We start from the raw sequence: 19590 nt of genomic DNA, 5'->3' as shown, positions 1-19590 counted from the left end.
GATACTCACTTCGCCTGTAGTAAACAGTGTATAAAAAAGGCTTGGGTGCTTCTGGTTAGAGGGAAGATTAGGTGAATGAGTTTAAATTTGACCCTGTCAGTTGTGGGGAGGTGCTTAAAGGTTTGTGAGGGGAACAGTGACATTATTAGATTTGAGCTTCAGGATCATTAATCAGGATAGTATTTATCAGTTAGAATAGTCAAGAAAATTAATCTGTTACATTAATCTGGTAATGCCGTGTCATGTTGATTGAAGGGGGAAGACTAGGGTCAGAGAGACTGAGGGAGATTGCCAAGGGAAAGAACAGAGAGACAAAGTGGAGGACGGGCACAAACAGCTTATCCTGGTTATGCGGTCTGTCTCCCAGAGACCTCTGGTTTTCTCAAAACGTATTAAAACTTTTATACAACTTAGCAGTGAAGCTGTGTATCCCAAGAGCACTCTCCCTTGTCAATAATTACATCCACTGCTGCCCATTTGAACTGAAAGATGAATTATAAAACCTTTTGCTGCTTTTCTTATTGGTTAGCATTAGCAGACCTCTTGTTCCTTAAGCTGAAACGGTGGTGTAAAGAATTTTTCCATGGCCCACAAGGTTTGTCACCATTGTGAAGAATTCATGTAAGATTCCAAAAAGCCTTCTCATATTCACCTTATATGTCTCTAAGTACAGCCTTGTTTATTTCTCATCTTCGGATGCTGCATATCAACTTGACTCATTTTTCTTTGATTTTTGTTATATGATTCTGTCTCTCATTATTATAATTTTCTCTCTGTACGATGTTTGACTTCTTCTATAGGCAGGACTCTGTTCTGTTCTTTTGGGTCTTTGACTTAGCCTCTTCTTGAAAGATCTTTGGTTAGTCACTTTTTAAAAATTTTCACACTATTTTTATAAAACGGGCTTCAAAATATCTTAGAAATTTGAGGAAAAGGATGAATATTTTTTCTTGCTTATGTCTAGATTGCATCAATTTCTCGATATTATAAAAATAATTTAGGAGAATCGCTTGAACCTGGGCATCAGAGGTCGCGGTGAGCCGAGATCTCGCCACTGTACCCCAGCCTGGGCAACAAGAGTGAAACTCCATCTCAAAAAATTAATTTTTTTTTCAGAAAAAATGTGTTTATCCTTATAAATCTGAAACAGTCTCCCAGGTTTTAAAAAATATATGTGTTATTTAAAAATATATGAAAGGAAGATTTTTCTCTCCTTCACAGCCCACAAACTCTATCCTTTCTTACCCTCATTCCCTACCAAGCCTATGGCTCATTTTCCTCCTTTTGTTAAGATGTTCCATGCTCTTAGCTTGCAGAGCTTCATAAGTACTCTTCAGTTATTCTTCTTATAAACTGATTCAAAATACTTGGCTTCAAAGATTATTTTTCACTACCTTCACTATCCCCTTTCTTAAGATGCATCTGAAATCCCCTGTCAACACCACTCATCTCAGATATTACAAAAGACCCTCATCCTTAGTTTTCCCTTTTCCATTTCTCTTGTGGAGTGTACCCTTTCACAAATCTGATCTTTTACCTTTCAGTTTATATCAATTCCATAATCACATATATTTCTTCACTCCCAGATGCCACAGACATTACAAACGACTTAACTTCATGTTAAACATCTCTGTGTATCTCGTTTTCCTGTTGACTTCTGTGAAGAGCCCTTGACAAATAATACATTTCCCTGTCTGATTCAGTTTGTTTATAGTATCTCAACTGAACAAAATGCTCCAATCCTAACACAGACTGCTGGATGTTTTGATTTTTGAAACACATATTACTTACTATAGATGAGTCCCAACACTATTTCATTAAGCTTTTCTAATAGATATCAATAACGTTGCTTAATTAATGGGTGTTTTTAGTATGCAAAGTCACTCAGAGGAAAGAGAATGAGGACTGAGACCACTGTACAGAATTGGACTTGGTGGGTGAAAGAGATAAGGATATTTCTTAAGCTCATTCTGCTGGCAATGTCAGAACTGCATTCAATCAGTCATCATTAGCCTTGAGAGTGGGAGTCTACAGTGGGCTTAGCAGGAAGCATACCAGGGTAAATACGGACTTTTTCAAAGACAAGTTAATTTCAGACCACCTAAAAACTCTGATATAATAATGGAGTCAAAGACACCACGTGGGTTACGAGGTCTGGAGCTCAAGACCAGCCTGGCCAATATGGTGAAATCCCATCTCTAATAAAAATTCAAAAATTAGCTGGGCGTGGTGGTGAGTGCCTATAATCCCAGCTACTAGGGAGGCTAAGGCAGGAGAATCATTTGAACCCCGGAGGCAGAGGTTTCAGTGAGTCGACATCACTCCATTGCACTCCTGCCTGGGCAACAGGGCGAGACTCCATCTCAAAAGGAAAAAAAAAAAAGAAAACGCACACACCAGAATCTACTATTTTTAACATTTCTCAAGTCAAGGAGAAACTAGTGTCCTTGTAGATTGGATTCATTTCCCATGAAATGTGGGGTTTAGGCCCAGCTCCATCATATCTGCATATGTTGGCACATATATTTTTAAAAATATGACCACACTCTTACCCTTTTAAATTGCAAAAAATGTCGCCTCTGACTACCTGCCATTAATAGTAAGTAACTCTCATTACAGAAGCACATCTTTTAAACCCCAACACTGCCTCTGTACGTTCTATAATATGAAAGTTAAATAACCCAAATAATAGCCCTGCAATTACTATTGAAAAAAAAATCCAGCGATGCTAAAATGAAACTGGATATTTTTCACTTGTTGTTGTTATAGAATATATGCGTAGAATACAAAAATCATAATTTGCACTCATCCAACTTCTTTTACTTTAGTGTCTCAAGTCCCAGAGTGTAAGTGGTCTCATTAAGTTTACCAAACCAATTTAACTCTAACATGCTCTTGAACCATCTCTCCAAATCCACTGAGGCTTTTCTGCCCTGAATACTGAACAGTATCATCTGAAATTCTGAGCATTCTGTAGATATGTTTGACCTTCTGCAGATAAAACTCACTCAATCGTTAAGTTATATGTTAAAATAGACAAAATTACCTAAATAAAAAAGAAAAATATGACTATTGCATATTTAGCCAAATCTACACACATCCATAAACTCTCACATATACAAAATAACTGAATTTATGTATAACTGGATGTATTAGAATGAGAAAAGCTTTGGCTGTAAGAACAACTAGAAAAACAAGAAGAAATACTTTATCTGAATCTATGGAAACAAAGTCCATTGGTTTCTAAGCTCCATTTATTTAGGCAACAAGTGGAAGTCTACGCAGATATTTATTTACTTATTTTATTATTTCTGTTCTGTACTTTATGTTAGAAAATGCTTCCTTTTTTTTTTTTTTTTTTATTATCTTTGCATTTAGACGTTTATATATTATTGAAAAAGCTTTTGTTAATTTATAGAACAAAGCAAATATGAGACTTTTTTGGAGCCAGGGTCGTCTCACTTTGTTGCGTAGGCTGGTCTGGTCTTGAACTCCTGGGATCAAATGATCCTCCCAATTTGGCCTCCCAAAGTACTGGGATTAATGGTGTGAGCCACTACGCCTGGCCAATTGTTCAGATATTTCTCGAGGACTCATTACATTATAGGAACTACGGAGGATACAAAGATAAGTTATTCATAGGAAGTATACAAATACTAAAACTGCCAGCACATGTAGAGTATGGTAAGTTCTATGAGGATGGGGGCAACGTAGATATCATTTAGTTCTGCATCCTCAGTGCATGATATTGTGAATAGCAAATAGTAGGTGCCAGTATGTGTTTCAAAAATATGTAATGAAAGGATAATGCCCTTGTTTAGTGTAGACATTCAAAGGAAGGAGGGACTACTCTGTCTGGTGTTAGCCAGAAAAGCTTTCTAGACGATGAAGTATTTGATCTGAGTCTAAGGGATGAAGGGATGGGTTCTAACAGAGAGAATTCACATACCAAGAAGAGGCCATCACACAAACACAAAGAGAGGCAGGAAAGTGCGAGACAGCCTTTAGGAAAAGCAAATTATTCAGTTTGGCAGTTCAGCATAGGAAATCAATAAGGAAGGCATAGTATACAGATAAGAATGAAAAATTAGATTTAAGTCAGACTGATGAAATCCAGAAATGCCAAGTTAGGGAGTCCAGATTTTATTCTTGAAGAAAGCTTGGACTATCTGTGTTCAGATGCTTATACAACAGCTTAGCCACTTGCCAAGGAGTCATCAGCCTTGATCCTGCTTCTGAACCTGTCAGAGGGAGTCATCAGAAGCACATCCTAATTACATTACCAGCTACTCTCCAAGAAGCTGCTCAAAGAGAAAACCTGCAAAGTGCAACCGTCGCAGAAGAGAAGACGAAAACTAAAGAAGCAGGAGAGACATTTAGAAATGATTAACGTTGGTCAGTTTCATCACTTCCAAGTCTGTTATCAGACACCTGTTATATTTACCATGGTACTTCGAACACAAGTTGTTTTAGTTCTAGTTGTTGGAGACTTAATGCACAAATCTCAAAAGGTAAAAAAATGTTCCAAAGGAGTATAAGCCTCTTCGGGGACCTCTAATGTGTTACATAATGTAGCCTCTGCCTAAGGAGAAACTAATTCTTTAAGCAAAATGGTAGAGAGTAGGCTTCCTGAATACACAAAATTGCCCCATTTATTCACTTAAAGCACAAATGACCAGGAGCTGTAGAGAAATAAAGTTATAATACATGCCTTGAGCAACTTACAATGAAGTTGAAAAAAAGTTTAGCATTCTTAAGTCCTAGAAAGTTTATAATATTTGACTTTAGCTTCTTTACTATTTCTTTACTATTTCCATTTTAAGAAAATTAAGATTAAAAGGTTTAAATAACTTGTCCAAGCAAGAAAAAAAGAAAAACAAAACCAGAATCCAAATTCGTTTGACTCCAGAGAGCATACTCTTTCTCACGTACCATATAGCCTTAGAGTCTGCCCTAGGATATGGAAAACACTATACTGTAGTAGACAAAAGCAGGATGTCTAGATAAAAGCAAGACCTAGGTTGTAGGTCTTGGCTCTACCTCTTGTTAGCTGTCTGACTTTGCACCTGTTACTAACTTTTTGTGCCTCCATTTTCTCAATTGTAAAATGGGGGGAAATAATATTTCTTAAGGTAGTGTTTCATAATATAATTCCTTACCTGATAGAGTTGTTGTGAGATTTAAGTGAGATAATACATACAAAATGCTTAGGAGAATAGCAGGCCTAAAGAAAATGCTCATTAAAATTAGCTATCATTTTTCAGTGACATTTCGTTATAATTGAAATAATTTAGACAATTCACTGCACATTTTCCTGATTTCAGTCAACACACAAAGTCTTCCTTTAATCAAAAAGAAATCCCTGGAAATATCTTATGCAGTCATTAATTTGTACACAATTGAATATATGAAATGTTAACATAGGCAAAAGTCACAAGCATTTGGTTGCTTTTTGGAAAGACAATTCTTGCTCTGGTAACTTTTCTGACACTGATACATTTGACTGATTAGCGTTTTTGCTATCTGTTTCTTTCCTGACAGTCAAAACCCCAGATAAGATGACACATTTCCGTAGTTTGCAAACTTACCCATGAATGTAGGAGATCCATATCTGAGCAGGAAGACTTGAGACGTGTGTGGCGAACACAAGAGGAGCAGTGGCCCCAGGGTCCAACCTCGGCTATTTGGAAATCAACATATGTCCAGAGAGGGTTTTCAGGAAAAGGCTTCCAGTGATGCCATATGTCAGCTTCACCTTCATACCAGGCTAATTTATCTTCCAAGTTGCAGTCATTTAAAGTGTTGGATGTACCCTGTGTTGCAGAAAGAGTCTCCGACCTAATCTCCATTTCTTCCTTCCTGCTTGCGCTAACATTACTCGTTTTCTTTTCTTGGGATTTGGTTAATTTCAAACAAGAAATCAACGTGTCATCTTCATCTTCTGAATGACAAATAAGTAGGTTAAAAACTATTATTATAATTCTTTACATATAGAAATTATACTTCCATTTAGGTAAGAAATATAAGTGAACCACACTGGATAAACCAGGATGTCATTCAATTTTCCAAAATTATTCCAGCAGCATTTCTTTAAAGAGTAAGTTATTTTGCATTATAAAAAATTTTGTTTTGTAAAAATCTGATTTTTCTGACATTTTTGAAACCATATCTACTGATTAAAGTCTCACTGGAATGAATAGAAGCCACATACAAATAGCATGCTGAAAGATATTTGAGGAAAAAAATACAATTAATAAAAACACCTCTTAAGATGTTATGTTCCTATTCTTAAATATTTTTAATTTTTAAGGTCATATGTATAATAAAGAATTACAAGGAACACATGGACACAGGGAGGGGAACATCACACACCGGGACCTGTCAGGGGTTCGGGGTATAGGAGGGACAGCATTAGGAGAAATACCTAATGTAGATGACAGGGTGATGGGTGCAGCCAACCACCATGGCACATATATACCTATGTAACAAACCTGCACGTTCTGCACATGTACCCCAGAACTTAAAGTATAATGATAATAAAAGAAGAATTATAAGGAAACAAATAAAATTATTTGCCTTACTTAAATGAATAAAATTTTAGTGGGTATGGAATGAAATCCTACTGACATTCTGAAATTGTCTATTTTAATATCAACCTGCCAAGAAATTTATGTATGCAGTGTGTCTCATGGTGAAATCGTTTTTAAAAAGCAAGAACGACAAAACAAAAAAGGCATATCAGTAATGCTATAAAGTCCATTTGTGAAACCTATATGTACACAATGTGGCAAAGAATCTGATGAAATTTCTAGTAATATAAAAAACAGTTACAGAAATAGAAATATATATCACCCAGAGTCAATTGCTCTATGTCATGGAATCCCTTTAAATCCAAATGTTTAATGGATATTTTTAAAAGATTTTGATTAATCGAAACATGCTATTATGAATAAATAAATGCAAATCAAAGTTGCATGCCATGGACATACCAGTTTGCTAGGTTTACATCAAAATTCAATTATATTGTTTTCTGTGGCTAAGGAATGGGAACAGTAGACACTGCTGAGCTTCCTCCATTGCCTTCTCTCACTCTGTCTCTGAGCCCTGTCTCAAAGGGAAGGAGAAATGGGGTGTGACATAAATGTGGGGTAAAATTCAGGACTAGATGGGGATGTCTGTTTCAAAATAACTTGGCAATAAAGAAATACTCGATGTTTAATGATTATCTTAAGACCCTATCAAAATGGGCTCCATTAATATATGCTTCTTTAGTTCTCCCTCAAAGGAATTTTAACAGCTTATTGAGCTTTTACTTACGGAGGTTTATTAATGTCGGTTTCACCTCATCCAGACTCTGCACTCTGGCTTTCTTGGTCCAAACCAGTCTCTGCAGTCGCTTTAGTGTCCCCATTGATTCCACTCGGTCACCGCCCGATTTTATGGCCTAGCACAAACACAGCTCAAGGTAAAGACAAATTATTCTTCACAAAAGATGAAATATAAAATATGTTGAGATCATAAATGTGGAAAAGTTAATAATGTGACCTTAAAACCTGAAGCCTGAGTCAATTTAAGCAATAACTTGAAAGCACACCACACTTTTTTGGGTTCAAAATTGTAAAATATGTTACAACTGGCCAGTCATACTAAAGCAGAGTGGTTTTACCAATTTTTATTTTTTTTTACCTCAAAATACAGCAAAATGGATTGAACTCAGAAATATCTATAAATGACTCACTCCTGCCCACTGTGAAATAGTGGAAAGATCTTTGCAGTGTAATATAGATGGAACAAGAGGTTCAACATTGCTATTTGCTAGTATTGGAACAGACTGATAGTATGCAAAGTCTAACTGCTAATATTAGATAAAGCAGAATTTAAGTTGTCTGCATTTTCTTTTTGGAAATTTGTGGGCAAACAGCATTTGTTTCAAGTATGAAAAATTTTCAAATAATACACTTTAAAAAAATAGCCTCTTGCTTTCTAAAAGATATGCACAAAGTGACACAAATAATAGCCACAGTATGCCACATTATGTTTTAATATATAAGAATCCCTTGTTTATTATGACAAAATATGGATAAATTATAATTAACATTTCATTAATGACTCCTGTTTTCTTTAAAAGATTCAGGAATGTTTTCCACTAGTTCAGTGTTGATGAATTAGTATTTCTACAGCCTTTACTTATTATCTTAAGGACAGTTCCTCTTAAGGATTTCAAAATACTTTCGAAATTAACATTTTATGTGCCAAGTTTTATATGAACTGATAAAATCATTGTGTTCTGTTGAATTCACAGGTGTGATGTAATACATATAGGAATACCTCTTCATCTAGAAAATTCTGGACTCAGAAATATTTCTCCACCTGCTTTTGTCTCATTCTTTCCATTGAACAGCTGACAAACAACATCTACAAAGACACTGCAATTTTCAAAAGGTGAATATGTGCTTCCTCATTAAGGTTTGAATGAGACATACTTATAAATAATGCTTTCCAAACCTTTGAAAGAGAGTATAAGCCCAAATAAATGTTTGGGAGTGAAGAATATCTGACATGTAACATTTCTAATCTTTATACTCAGCTGTTATTTTTAGTCTTTAAGAATGACTTTGAACAACCAGTATAAACTTGATGTTCTGTCTCTGCAAAATAGCACTTATGTAGGAAATGTGACATTTTTGTCAGAGCAAGCTATACCTTTTCGCATTAAATAAATGAGAAAATATTGAAATCATTTTAATCTTTCAGAAAGGACTGTGATGAGATATTCTTAGATATGCAAAATTATCCCTCTCTTTCCAAAGGCCATGCTCTGTTCAACAGAATTTCTATTGCTGTTTATATTTTGTATTATTTCTCAGTGTTTCTTTTAGCGCTGAGTTACTTGGTTTTATAGACTCTTTACAACTGTGGAAGAGCCAGTTTCTACTCTTTAGACCCTTCCGGAAATCATAAGATGACATGGCACAACGATTTTTTTTCTTTGCTGTGCTTCTTTTCTTATGGCAACTTCATCTTGTTACAGCCAAAGCTTAATTGCTCCACTGAAACACTGGCAACAAAAATTGCCTTCTCTTCTCCCTTTGTGAAAAAAGACTTTCACTTAATGTGGGAAAGGTATTATACACCAGGGAAACTGAACTTTCTATAAATGATTTCCCCCAAGAGGAAGTAAAGCATTTGGAAGGTATCTGAATTCAGATAAGTAAGATCTCATGGCCTGGAGGTTTTAAAACAAACTGACCTTTCATTATTTTTTTCATACTCTATTATAGCCTTTTTAAAGCACAATATTGTTAATTTTTGTATCTTTATTCACTTTGAGTTACTAGACATCAGTCTACTACATTTTATTTATTTTTTAAAATCCTATGTGCCTAGGATTGTGCATGGCTTAATAAATATGTACTGAATGTAAATACAATCCTAACTTTATACATATACATATATTTTATATACCAAATGGAGTATTCATAGTACATTTTTAATACTAGACATGTTACTTTCTAATAGCAAAGTACTTCTGGACAATCTCCTCTTTTTAATAGGTACTATATATCCAAGGGATGAAATTTAGCATTATTATTATTATAAAAGAAATAGAATCATTAAAACTACATATTAAAAAGAAATCCTCTAAAATATTTTCCAAATAATAACCCTATTTATCTCAATTCTCTTATCTGTTACCTACATATTTGTACTGAATGTGATTAAGCTTTATAGTAACATGGCTTTTAAATTCTAAATGTGTTCTAAGAAGATTGACCCATAAATTAAACCTAGCATTCAGCAAGTCAATAAACTTTTATTGAGCAGCTACTCTATGCCATGCACTGCTTCATATTCTGGGGATATGGCATTTAGGAAGTAATAGGAGACCACTGTTTTTATCAAGTCTAATTCTAGAGGGAGGTGACAGATGATAAACGTATAAACAAGTATAAAACATAAGAAAGTGACATAAGAAATGTTATATTAATAATTAACAGGGTGATTGAGTGAGAATGCAAAAGGGGGGTTTATTCATTTACTGATCAGGAGGAGCTTCACTAAAGATACTATAACTGAGGCCTGAATGATGAGAAGGAATCAGATATGTAAAGATTTATAGATGGTTTAGAATTCAGCAGATGGCCAGAAAGAATATTTTGCCTGAGACTTAAGTAAGAGAAAATGTCAGCCAGGCAAATAGCAGAGAGTAGAGAAGTCCTGCAACACAATACAGTTTTCAGAGGTTCTAAAGCTGGAATTCCTGGCATAGGCTTAGTACGTGACCATGAAGAGAAAGAAAGGAAGAGTATCAAGAGGTGAGCCCAGAGAATAGCAGAGATCCTTCCAGGAAACTTCTGTAGAGCAGGTTGAAGAATATGGAATATCTAATTAGAGGATGATACAATTTGATTTACAGTTGTGTTCTTCTGTATCTACCGAATTTTGATTTTCCATTTCAATGGACTCTTCCCAACGGCATTCAAATGTGCTCTGTGTCATTCATAGTTACTTCACCATCTTTTATTCACTTTTTCTATTCTTTTTCCTAGACATTTGTCTCAAAATGTTAACTATTTATGCTTCCTGTAATTGAATTCTATTAACTTCTCATCCTTTCAATGTATCTCACCTATCAGCTTTCCTTTAAATTGTCCTTGTGGTCCATTCTAAAACTCCTTTACTACATGATATTCAGCAATTTTGACCACAGCAACCTTCTGGAAACACTCGCTTTTCTTGGCTTCTGTGACACCATGTTCCTCTGATTTTCCTTTTGCCTTTTTTGACTCTTCCCTCTATAACTCCTATATGCTGACACCTTCCTTTTCTTAACACTAAATTTGAAATTACTTAAGGATTAACCCCGAGCTTTCATCTGATATCACCATCATTCTCTTCTCATGTGCATTCATGCACACACGCCACTTTTAACATCACTTATATGCTAATGACTCCTAATTTCTTTCTTTCTCTAGGCCTCTCTCCAGAGCTTCAGACTCACATATCCAACTATGTATTTAAAACAATTTTTAAGCACAATCAGTACTGACCTCTAGACCTGTGCCCCAAATATGATGTTCATACAGTCTTCTTCAACTCAGTGAAGGCCATCTTCATCCACCCAGTGCACATTCTGTAATGAAGAGTTTGGTCTATTCTATCACCAAAATGTATTTTAAATGTTTCTTTTTCTCCATCTCCGCTGTTACCAATCTAGTTTAATTTTCTTTCATTGAAACTATTGTCAAGTCTCTAAATGGTTTTCTTTTCACTTTTGTCTTTCTAAGTTACAGTCTTCTTTGAAAGATGTACATTTCCAATAAAATGGTAATTATATGTGAGTGTAAGTGTAATTTTTCATACGTATATATTTAAGATGTATATACTGTGTATTTCATATATTTCTGTCTATAAATGTAAATATCTTTTATTTCATTTTGGTCACTCTTCCTTAAATAATATAAAAATTTTGTTAGAAGTGCTTGGTTAAATATATCTCATTTTCTGACACTTCGCTTCTATATTAAGATTAGAGAATAATTTTTAGAAGATAGCATCAATGAATTATTGAACCAGATTAGTCCTACAATCATATTTTATGAGCTGGGATGGAAATTATTAGACAACTAGTCTACCAGACTATATAAAAAATGAGAAAACCCAGAGAAGTTAAGTGGCTTACTCAAGGAAACATAATCTATTAATAATAGAGTTGGGATGGGAATCAAGTATTCTGACTTTTAAGCCAATGTTTTTTCTTACAGTGACCTTAAAGGCCAGCATAGTTACTAGTTATCTAGTACTGACAGCCAAATTAAGACCAATCAAATTCAGAGAATTTATTTGGAGGTTAAATATGGTTTTCCAAGACACAGAATAAGTATCAGGTAGGCACTTTCAGATTGGTAGGCCTATCCTCTTAAATATAAATAATTAAGAAGGAAATATATAAATATATGTGTTTGTATGTATGTATATGCATACACGTATTTGCTGGAAAGGCATTTACATCTTTTAAATCTCTCCTACTATTATCACTTCCTTTTACAGAAGGAAAATTTAGCCTTATATAGACTAACTAAAACCAGATTGCCCATCTGTCTGAATTATGTTCTCTTTACTCCACTAATGAAAAGGAAGCTGAATAACATGTCAGACTTGAATGAAATAAAAAACAAAACAAAACAAAAAACCCTTTGTTCTTGCTTTTGTTCTTAATTTCTGATTTAGAAAAATTTTCCTCTCTAGTGCCATCTTTAACAAGCATTCAGATGACAAATCCTAGTAATTTGATGTCTATTTCACATAATTTCTTCAACAGGAGAAATGGGGATTTTCAAAAATTAATATTTTGGTTTATTTTTAAAGAAAGCTGTAATGGAAACTGAAACTTCAGGTAGTTTCCTATGTTTTGCATTGACAATTTTCTCTAAGTTTCCTGGTCTTACGACTCTTTGCTTCATTATTAAAACTGTGCCAATGCATAGGCCTTAGAAATTTTTTAATGCTCACATAAATTAAATGAAAAATCAGATAGTAAATTTGTATTAAAAGTATAAACACCACTATATGCGGTCTTTTTCTTTCTTTATATACTCTACAGTTCTTAGTTTTCTACAATGAAGATGTATTAGTTCTGTAATTAGTATAACTGGGAGAAATTTTTTTGTTTGTTTTTTTAAAACACCGGGTCTTGGTCTTGCTCTGTCCTCCAGGCTGGAGGCTGGTATGTAATTGTACAATAAGAGCTCACTGTAGCCTTGAACTCCTGAACTCAAGCTATCCTTCTATCTCAGCCTCCCAAAGTGCTGGGACTACAGGCATGCACCATCATACCTGGAATTATTTTTATTTATTTATTTATTTTTGTAGAGATGACGTCTTGTTATATTGGCCAGGCTGGTCTTGAACCCCTGGCCTTAACCTCCTACTTCAGCCTTCCAAAGTGCTGCGATTACAGGTGTGAGCCACCACATGTGGCGAGAAATTCCATAAACTACAATATGCATTGAGAAGGCAGATTTCAAAAATTCAATCTGTCCCTGCTAAGGACAAAAGTATTCAGTTTTTCTACAGAGAATTTGCTCTTATTCGCTTAAAAGGGAAGGTGCCTAGAGACTGGAAGGAGAGAGCTACTTTCATGGTAAAAACAAAACAAAGAAAAGGTTTTAAATGTTGAATTATTAAACCCCTAAATCCGTATCTTTATTCCCTCCTATATAAAAGTGACTAGTCTCTATTCATCACCTAAACATACTCTAAAAAGATAATTTGTAAGGTCACAATGATCAATGAACGTTTAGAAACTCAATGGACAGTAATAAAACCAATGGGATTATGAACTAGAATTGATCAATGCAAACACATGAAAACAAATACATTTCACTTCAGAGGTTTATTATACTGCTTTCTTGGAACTATAATTAATTAAAAAGATAATTTTTATGCAAATAAAATATTGATTGAAGAAATAATTACAGTTGGTGGGAAAACTGCCATGTTGACATTAGATATTCATATATAATTATAATTTTAAAAAATATTATTTTTCAGTGTTAGAAACTGAACTTAAACTAAGATTAGATAAGCACTTAAAATAAAGCTAGGCAAAATTTTAAAAGTCATAGAATGAGTAATTGAATAAATTAGCTAGTGAAATCAAATATATTCTCCTAGAAGGCCTGTAACACCTTGACTTATTCATTTATCACATATTTGCTGAGCACCTAATCTATGGGAGATAGAAAGAAGAATGAAACATTGTGTCTGCTTGTGATGCACACTGCCTAATGTGAGTACTATGAAAAATAGTCATATGTTTCTCTTCCTATCCCCCTCACTGGAAGGTGACCTCTTTGGGTTCTAGTACTGTTTTGTACATAGCAATTCCTAGAATCAGCATAGTCAATATATATATTTTCAAACTGAACAGCTGGCCAAAAATACATCTGGAAAAAAAAGGTTGATGTGTGTCATGTAAGAATTACAAATAAAATTCAAGGATTATTACAGGAGAGAAAGATTGCATAAGGTGAGAGCAGGGAGGGGAAATGTGCTTGGCTAGAGGATTAGCAGATATTTAAGAAGCTTAGCGGTATAATTTAGGATGTCTAACAAAGCCATTTACGTAATAGTCTTATCCCACTATATAAACACTAAAATCCTTTCAAGTCCTAATAAAATCTTCTAGCTCCTCCTTCCTCTCAAGCAGATTTTGGGGTGCATAATTCTGGTCTTGGAATAATCATGTGCCCTCTGAGAACACAGTAAAAAAGGAAAGGAGTCTTCCAGAAGCCACACAGGCCCAATTTTCCATAGTAAAATTAAGTGGCAATGTCATGGCCAATTCTCCATTTCTGCAGGGGAAGCCAAGTCTGCTCTTTGCTCACTGACATAATACAGCTTAGGGTCAGTCTTTGAATGTGAAGACACTGCCAAACTAGGTGGGAATTGCCAGGATTACACAAACCAGAGTTGCAAATGAGGGCTGTGTTGATATAAGGGAAAAGGCCACAGAAGCCACATCTTTCCTACTTCCTGCGTAATATCCTCTGCTCTGAAATTTTGAAGAAGTTTCTAAAGTTGCTCATAAGAGCATTTCTCTTTTTGGGTACACCTCCTAGCTGGCCAAAAAATGTGAACAATAGGAAATGTAAGAGCCAGTATGCAAATTAATCAACTTGTATTTAGTGTCTATTGGATTCTTAGCAAGAAGAGGAGCTATGGATGGAAAATTACACAGTAAAAAAACAACTATTAAATTTAGGATTTGTAATTTAATATACACAAGAAATGTCAAGCAAACCTGGAGTAAGAACCTGCCCGTATGTGTAGACGAATGATGGTTCTTCTTTGAAAATCTGCTTTGTGACTAGACATGTGAATTTGAGTGAGCCACTTCACCTCTCTGCACTTCAGCCCTTCTAGAATTGGATCAGAGGAATTCATTGTTCCTCCAATATCCTTGGGGACATTTGGCTAGATAAGCATCTCCTTTTGTTGCTTTACATAAAATCTTGAACCTTAAGAAAATATCAATGAAAAAGTGGGAATGAGCTACTGTTAATCATAGATTATCAGAGTCTGTAGAAATATTCTCTAGTCCAAGAGTTTACTTTATAAATGAGGAAACTGAGATGCAGAAATGTGAATTGAGTGGCCTAAGAGTACAGTCGGTGGTAGATCCAGGTCCCACGATCCAGTTCTCTTACTTCTGTTTCTGATTAGGCATTTCTTAGTCCTCCCAAATGTATAGCTTTATGTTCATCTGAAAGTCCTTTTAGTATTTATTGAGATTCATTCGTTTGTTTCCTACAGTTCTTTGATATTTAACTCGTCATTACAAATTCAGACAGCATGGGAAATAGCAAGGGCAAAGCTCAATAATTTGTTTTAGGAAACAGAAGTAATATTTAAATAGTACCTAATGGTCACCTCTTCCTCCTACCTAGAACAATTTAGATGTCTCTTAGACCAAAAAAAAAAAAAAAAAACTATAGTTGAAAAGAAACTGTTATAAAAACTTAGATGTTAATAGCATGTTAATAATAATGGGGAAGAGAGAGCTATAAATAAAGATATTAAAACTTTTGTATTCATACCTACATAAAGAAATGTGATTTACCAAAAGTAGTTATTTGTCACAAAATTACTATTACATTTTGGGAAGCAATAGTCAAATAAGTTGCATACGTTACCGTATAGTGTTACCAAATCATCTAGAATAAGAACTACAAATAGTAATTACAGTTGATTCATATCTATAATGCTACAATACCTGTCCATGTATGTGAATACCTTGGAAATTTGCCAGACCTTCTAAAACATGTCCTTTCTACAAACCTCTGTTTAGCAATATCTCAACAAGGAGAGGAAGGTAGTTGATGTGATTTTAATATCATAAGGGGGAGCTGGCACAGAGAGATACTTTTTTAAAAAAGGTTTTATTATATTTCATTCTATGGACCATAATCCAATTAATTAATTGATTCCTGTTGTCTCACACTCATGCTGTTTCCAAGTTCTCTTTTTTAGTAATGCTACAATGATGTACACTTCTCCCAGAAACGTGAAACAGCACCGATTTCTCCCCAAATCAGGAGATATGCTTTTTAACATTATACATTTTTTCCTATCTCAGGAAAAAATGCTACATTTTAGAGAAAATTTTTTATATAACCTATCCTTCTTTGAAGGAAATGCTTTATGCTCCTTTTATATCAGAAAACCACTACTCAATAAGGACAAACCTCTTTTTATATTATTTAGAAACACTTCCATGTGGCAGCTAAAAACAAATGTAATAAAGAACTATAGAAAACAGTGCTTATGGCATTAAAATGATTGGAAAAGAGATGGAAAATCCACTTAAATAGTTATATCTGGGGAGAAATGTCTCACCATTTCATCAAGAGTAGGCTCAACATGTCCTTGATAGTGAAATGGACTCCAACATTCAGAGGTAACCTTAGAAATTAGAAAAGGAAAAAGAGACAACTCATGTTAACATTCTTTAAAAAACAAAACCAAAAAACTCACAAAGCTGCCAAGCTAACTGGGAAAGGATTCATTGTCTTAATTAGAGATAATTTTCTTGTTATCAAAGCATACTGATTAATTTCACTAGTGATTTCATCTGTATATACATACATATAAAGACAAATATGAAAGATGTATGCATATGTATATATAGTATACACACATTATATATCCATATATGTGTCTGTGTGATATGTATGTGTGTCTGTATGTATTAGATTTACTCCTCAGCCCTCACATAGTGCACTCCCAATCCATCATCCCACATCTAGAAGGGTTGGTGGAAAGAGAGGATCCGAATATTTTATGAAGCAGCCCACTGTAATCCCTTAGTACTCTACATTATTAGGTACATAACGAGCATCCATTTTAGAAACTCTGATTGAGTTTAAACTTAAATCAAATATACATTTGGGGTTGGGTAATATCTCGAGTCATAGTGTGGGATATCTTTTATCACATTTGCTATCTGTCCGTGTAAGCTTCTTACTGTCAGCTTCTATACCTTTTTAAAACTTTACATACCTGGTATCAAACAATTTCTACCGAGGGCACTTCAAGATTGCAGCAAAGGGCATTTGACGGAGTCTGTAACAGGTAATAAAACAGTGGTGTGGTCTGAATATTTGTGTTGCCCCCACATTCATATGTTGGAACGTAATACACAGTGTGTTAGTGTATTAGTCCATTTTCACATTGCTGTAAGGAAATACCTAAGACTGGGTAATTTACAAAGAAAAGAAGTTTAATTTGCACACAGTTCTACAGGCTGTACAAGAAACATAGTGACTTCTGCTTTGGAGGAGTCCTCATGAAGTCTCCAGTCATGGTGGAAAGCAAAGGAGAAGCAGGTATTCCTACATGTCAGCAGCAGGAGCAGGAGCAAATGAGTGGAGGGGGAGGTGCTACACACTTTTGAACAACCAGATCTCATGAGAACTCACTCATGATCTGAGCACTTTCATAATCCCATGATCTAACTACCTTCTACCAGGTCCCACCTCCAACACTGCAAATCACAATTCAACAGGAGATTTGGGCAGGAACACTTATCCAAACGATATCAGATAGTATTAAGAGGTGGGAATTTGGGGAAGTAACCAAGTCATGAGGGCAAGGAATTAGAGCCCTTATAAAAGAGGTTGAAGGGAGCTGCCTTGCCCCCTTTTTGAAGCAGACACTGAATCTGTTGGTGCCTTTTCTTGGACATCTCAGCCTCTGGAGCTGTGAGCAATACATTTCTGTTGTTTACAAAGTAACCAGTTTAAGGTATTTTGCTGCAGCTGCCTGAAAGAACCAAGACAAAGGTGATTTCAAATTTCATCCTGAGGGGAGTCTGCAATGAGGTTAAGAGAAATTTAGAGACAGGAAAATATGAATATTCATTAAACATCTTCTGGGAGTAGTATACATATGCTCCTTTATTTAATATTTATGACAATCGCAAGAAGTTTTATCACTATTTTGCACATAAGGAAATCGAAGCACAGAGAGTTTAAGCAACCAGTTTAAAGTCAGAATTTTTACTCATATAAAGTTAAAGCAAGTTTGGTTTCCATAAAGTCCAAACCTCAGCAGAATTCTGGAGTTCTAGCTCACAAAATATAGCCAAAGAAAAACTGACAGAGTAGCTGAAGTGACTGAAACAAGTACTAAGTGACTGGGTTTTATTTTTGCTACTGTGTGTAACCTGTGGGTTCTTAAAAGACTAGGCCCACATGTTCAGATTTGTTACATTTTAAGGATGCTACCTAGTACCCAGGGCTTGACACCGTGTATAAGAATGCATTTACTAGCCACTTTCTGGGTTGCCTAATTCCTTTTTAAAAATGAGTGGGAATGATGCTAAGGAATACCAAGTAAGTCCTCTAAACCTTTTAGGTGATCAAAAAGGAAAATACCCATACATATGTAGAGTTCATTCTTACAAATCATTTGTTAGAATCAGGCATTTCCTGATCTTTAAATAAAAGTTAAAATGTAGAGTTGCTTAAACTCTCTTCCTTTCTTTAAAAGTGAAAGTACACTTGTCATAGATGCAGTATAACTTTGGATAAGGAAATGAGAAAATCCAATATGATCTTAATTTTATTTCACCAGAAATAAAAGATTTGGATTCCATGTTAATATCCTGTGTTTCTTTAACAACAACTGAAGCCACTCTTTAAAGTCTTTTACTGTTAAAGAAAGGAGATTAAATTGTTTCTCAAGATAACAAAACACAGACCTATATTATTTCTACCTGCAAAATAAGTTATAATCTTGGTCTTTGGAAGTAGAAAACTTCTCTGTCTATAACCTCAAAATAGTATTAGGTAGTTCTAATGTTTTTAAAATACACTCACAAATTCCTTCACACTGAAGAGGCCTTCAGAAGGTGGATCATAATACTGCCCCCCACCCTTAGCGTGAGATGGATGTAGTGAGTTGCTTCTAGGAAATAGAATAAAATAGAAGTAATGTTGTTTAACCTCTGAAATTAGGTCTTAAAAGGAATTGTGGCCTCTTCTTGTTCAGTGTCTTAGATACTCACTCTGGGGAATCCAAATGCCATTCTGTGAAGAAACTCAGCCTAATGGATAGACCAACATGGCAAAGGACCTATCCCTGTAGTCTACTCCCATAAAAACACTGAAGTCACCTGTCTACAGCCATGCGAGGAAGTTAGAAACAAACCCTACAGCCCCAGTCAAGCCTTCAGATAACACCTTGATTATAATCGCAAGAGACACTCTAAGCTAGAAATGCCCAGCTTAGAGTCTCTCTAAGAGACTCCCCAACTTCTGACCCACAGAAACTGTGAAATAATTTTGTTTGTTTCAGGCCCCTAAATTTGGAGGCAATTTGTTATGCATCAATAGAGATCTAATAGAAGAGTTAGTCATATAATTGATAAGAAAGTACTTAAAATAAGAAATATTGATCAATACATAATATCACTATTTTGTCATAATATGACATCATACATAAAGATTATCATTTGGTTGACACTGGCAGGCACTATTGAGCAATCTGTCACTTTGGACTCTTTTTTTTTGTTTCCAACTTTTA

At 34.9% G+C, this 19590-nt stretch overlaps 1 protein-coding gene and 1 long non-coding RNA gene across 3 annotated transcripts in view; one reads left to right on the top strand and one right to left on the bottom strand.

The window, feature by feature from the left end:
• LOC108312113 overlaps positions 1–11314 on the top strand; it is a 199390-nt gene extending 188076 nt beyond the window's left edge. Inside the window, exons 3-4 of the long non-coding RNA XR_001828487.2 lie at positions 5542–5744; positions 10977–11314. This is a non-coding gene — a long non-coding RNA (uncharacterized LOC108312113). The remainder of the gene's footprint in view (positions 1–5541; positions 5745–10976) is intronic.
• LOC108312071 (SAM domain-containing protein SAMSN-1) overlaps positions 1–19590 on the bottom strand; it is a 118023-nt gene that overhangs the window by 85100 nt on the left and 13333 nt on the right. The window contains exons 4-6 of one of the 2 annotated variants that reach the window (XM_017539831.2): positions 16402–16467; positions 7318–7444; positions 5589–5941 (exon numbers count right to left, since the gene is read on the bottom strand). In XM_017539831.2, the coding sequence (XP_017395320.2) occupies positions 5589–5941; positions 7318–7444; positions 16402–16467 (546 nt within the window). The remainder of the gene's footprint in view (positions 1–5588; positions 5942–7317; positions 7445–16401; positions 16468–19590) is intronic. The other variant, XM_017539816.2, reaches the window with a different exon arrangement.

Source organism: Cebus imitator, unplaced genomic scaffold (assembly GCF_001604975.1).
Source record: "Cebus imitator isolate Cc_AM_T3 unplaced genomic scaffold, Cebus_imitator-1.0 Scaffold7, whole genome shotgun sequence".
Taxonomy (NCBI): domain Eukaryota; kingdom Metazoa; phylum Chordata; class Mammalia; order Primates; family Cebidae; genus Cebus; species Cebus imitator.
This window is presented reverse-complemented; position numbering and strand designations above follow the sequence as displayed.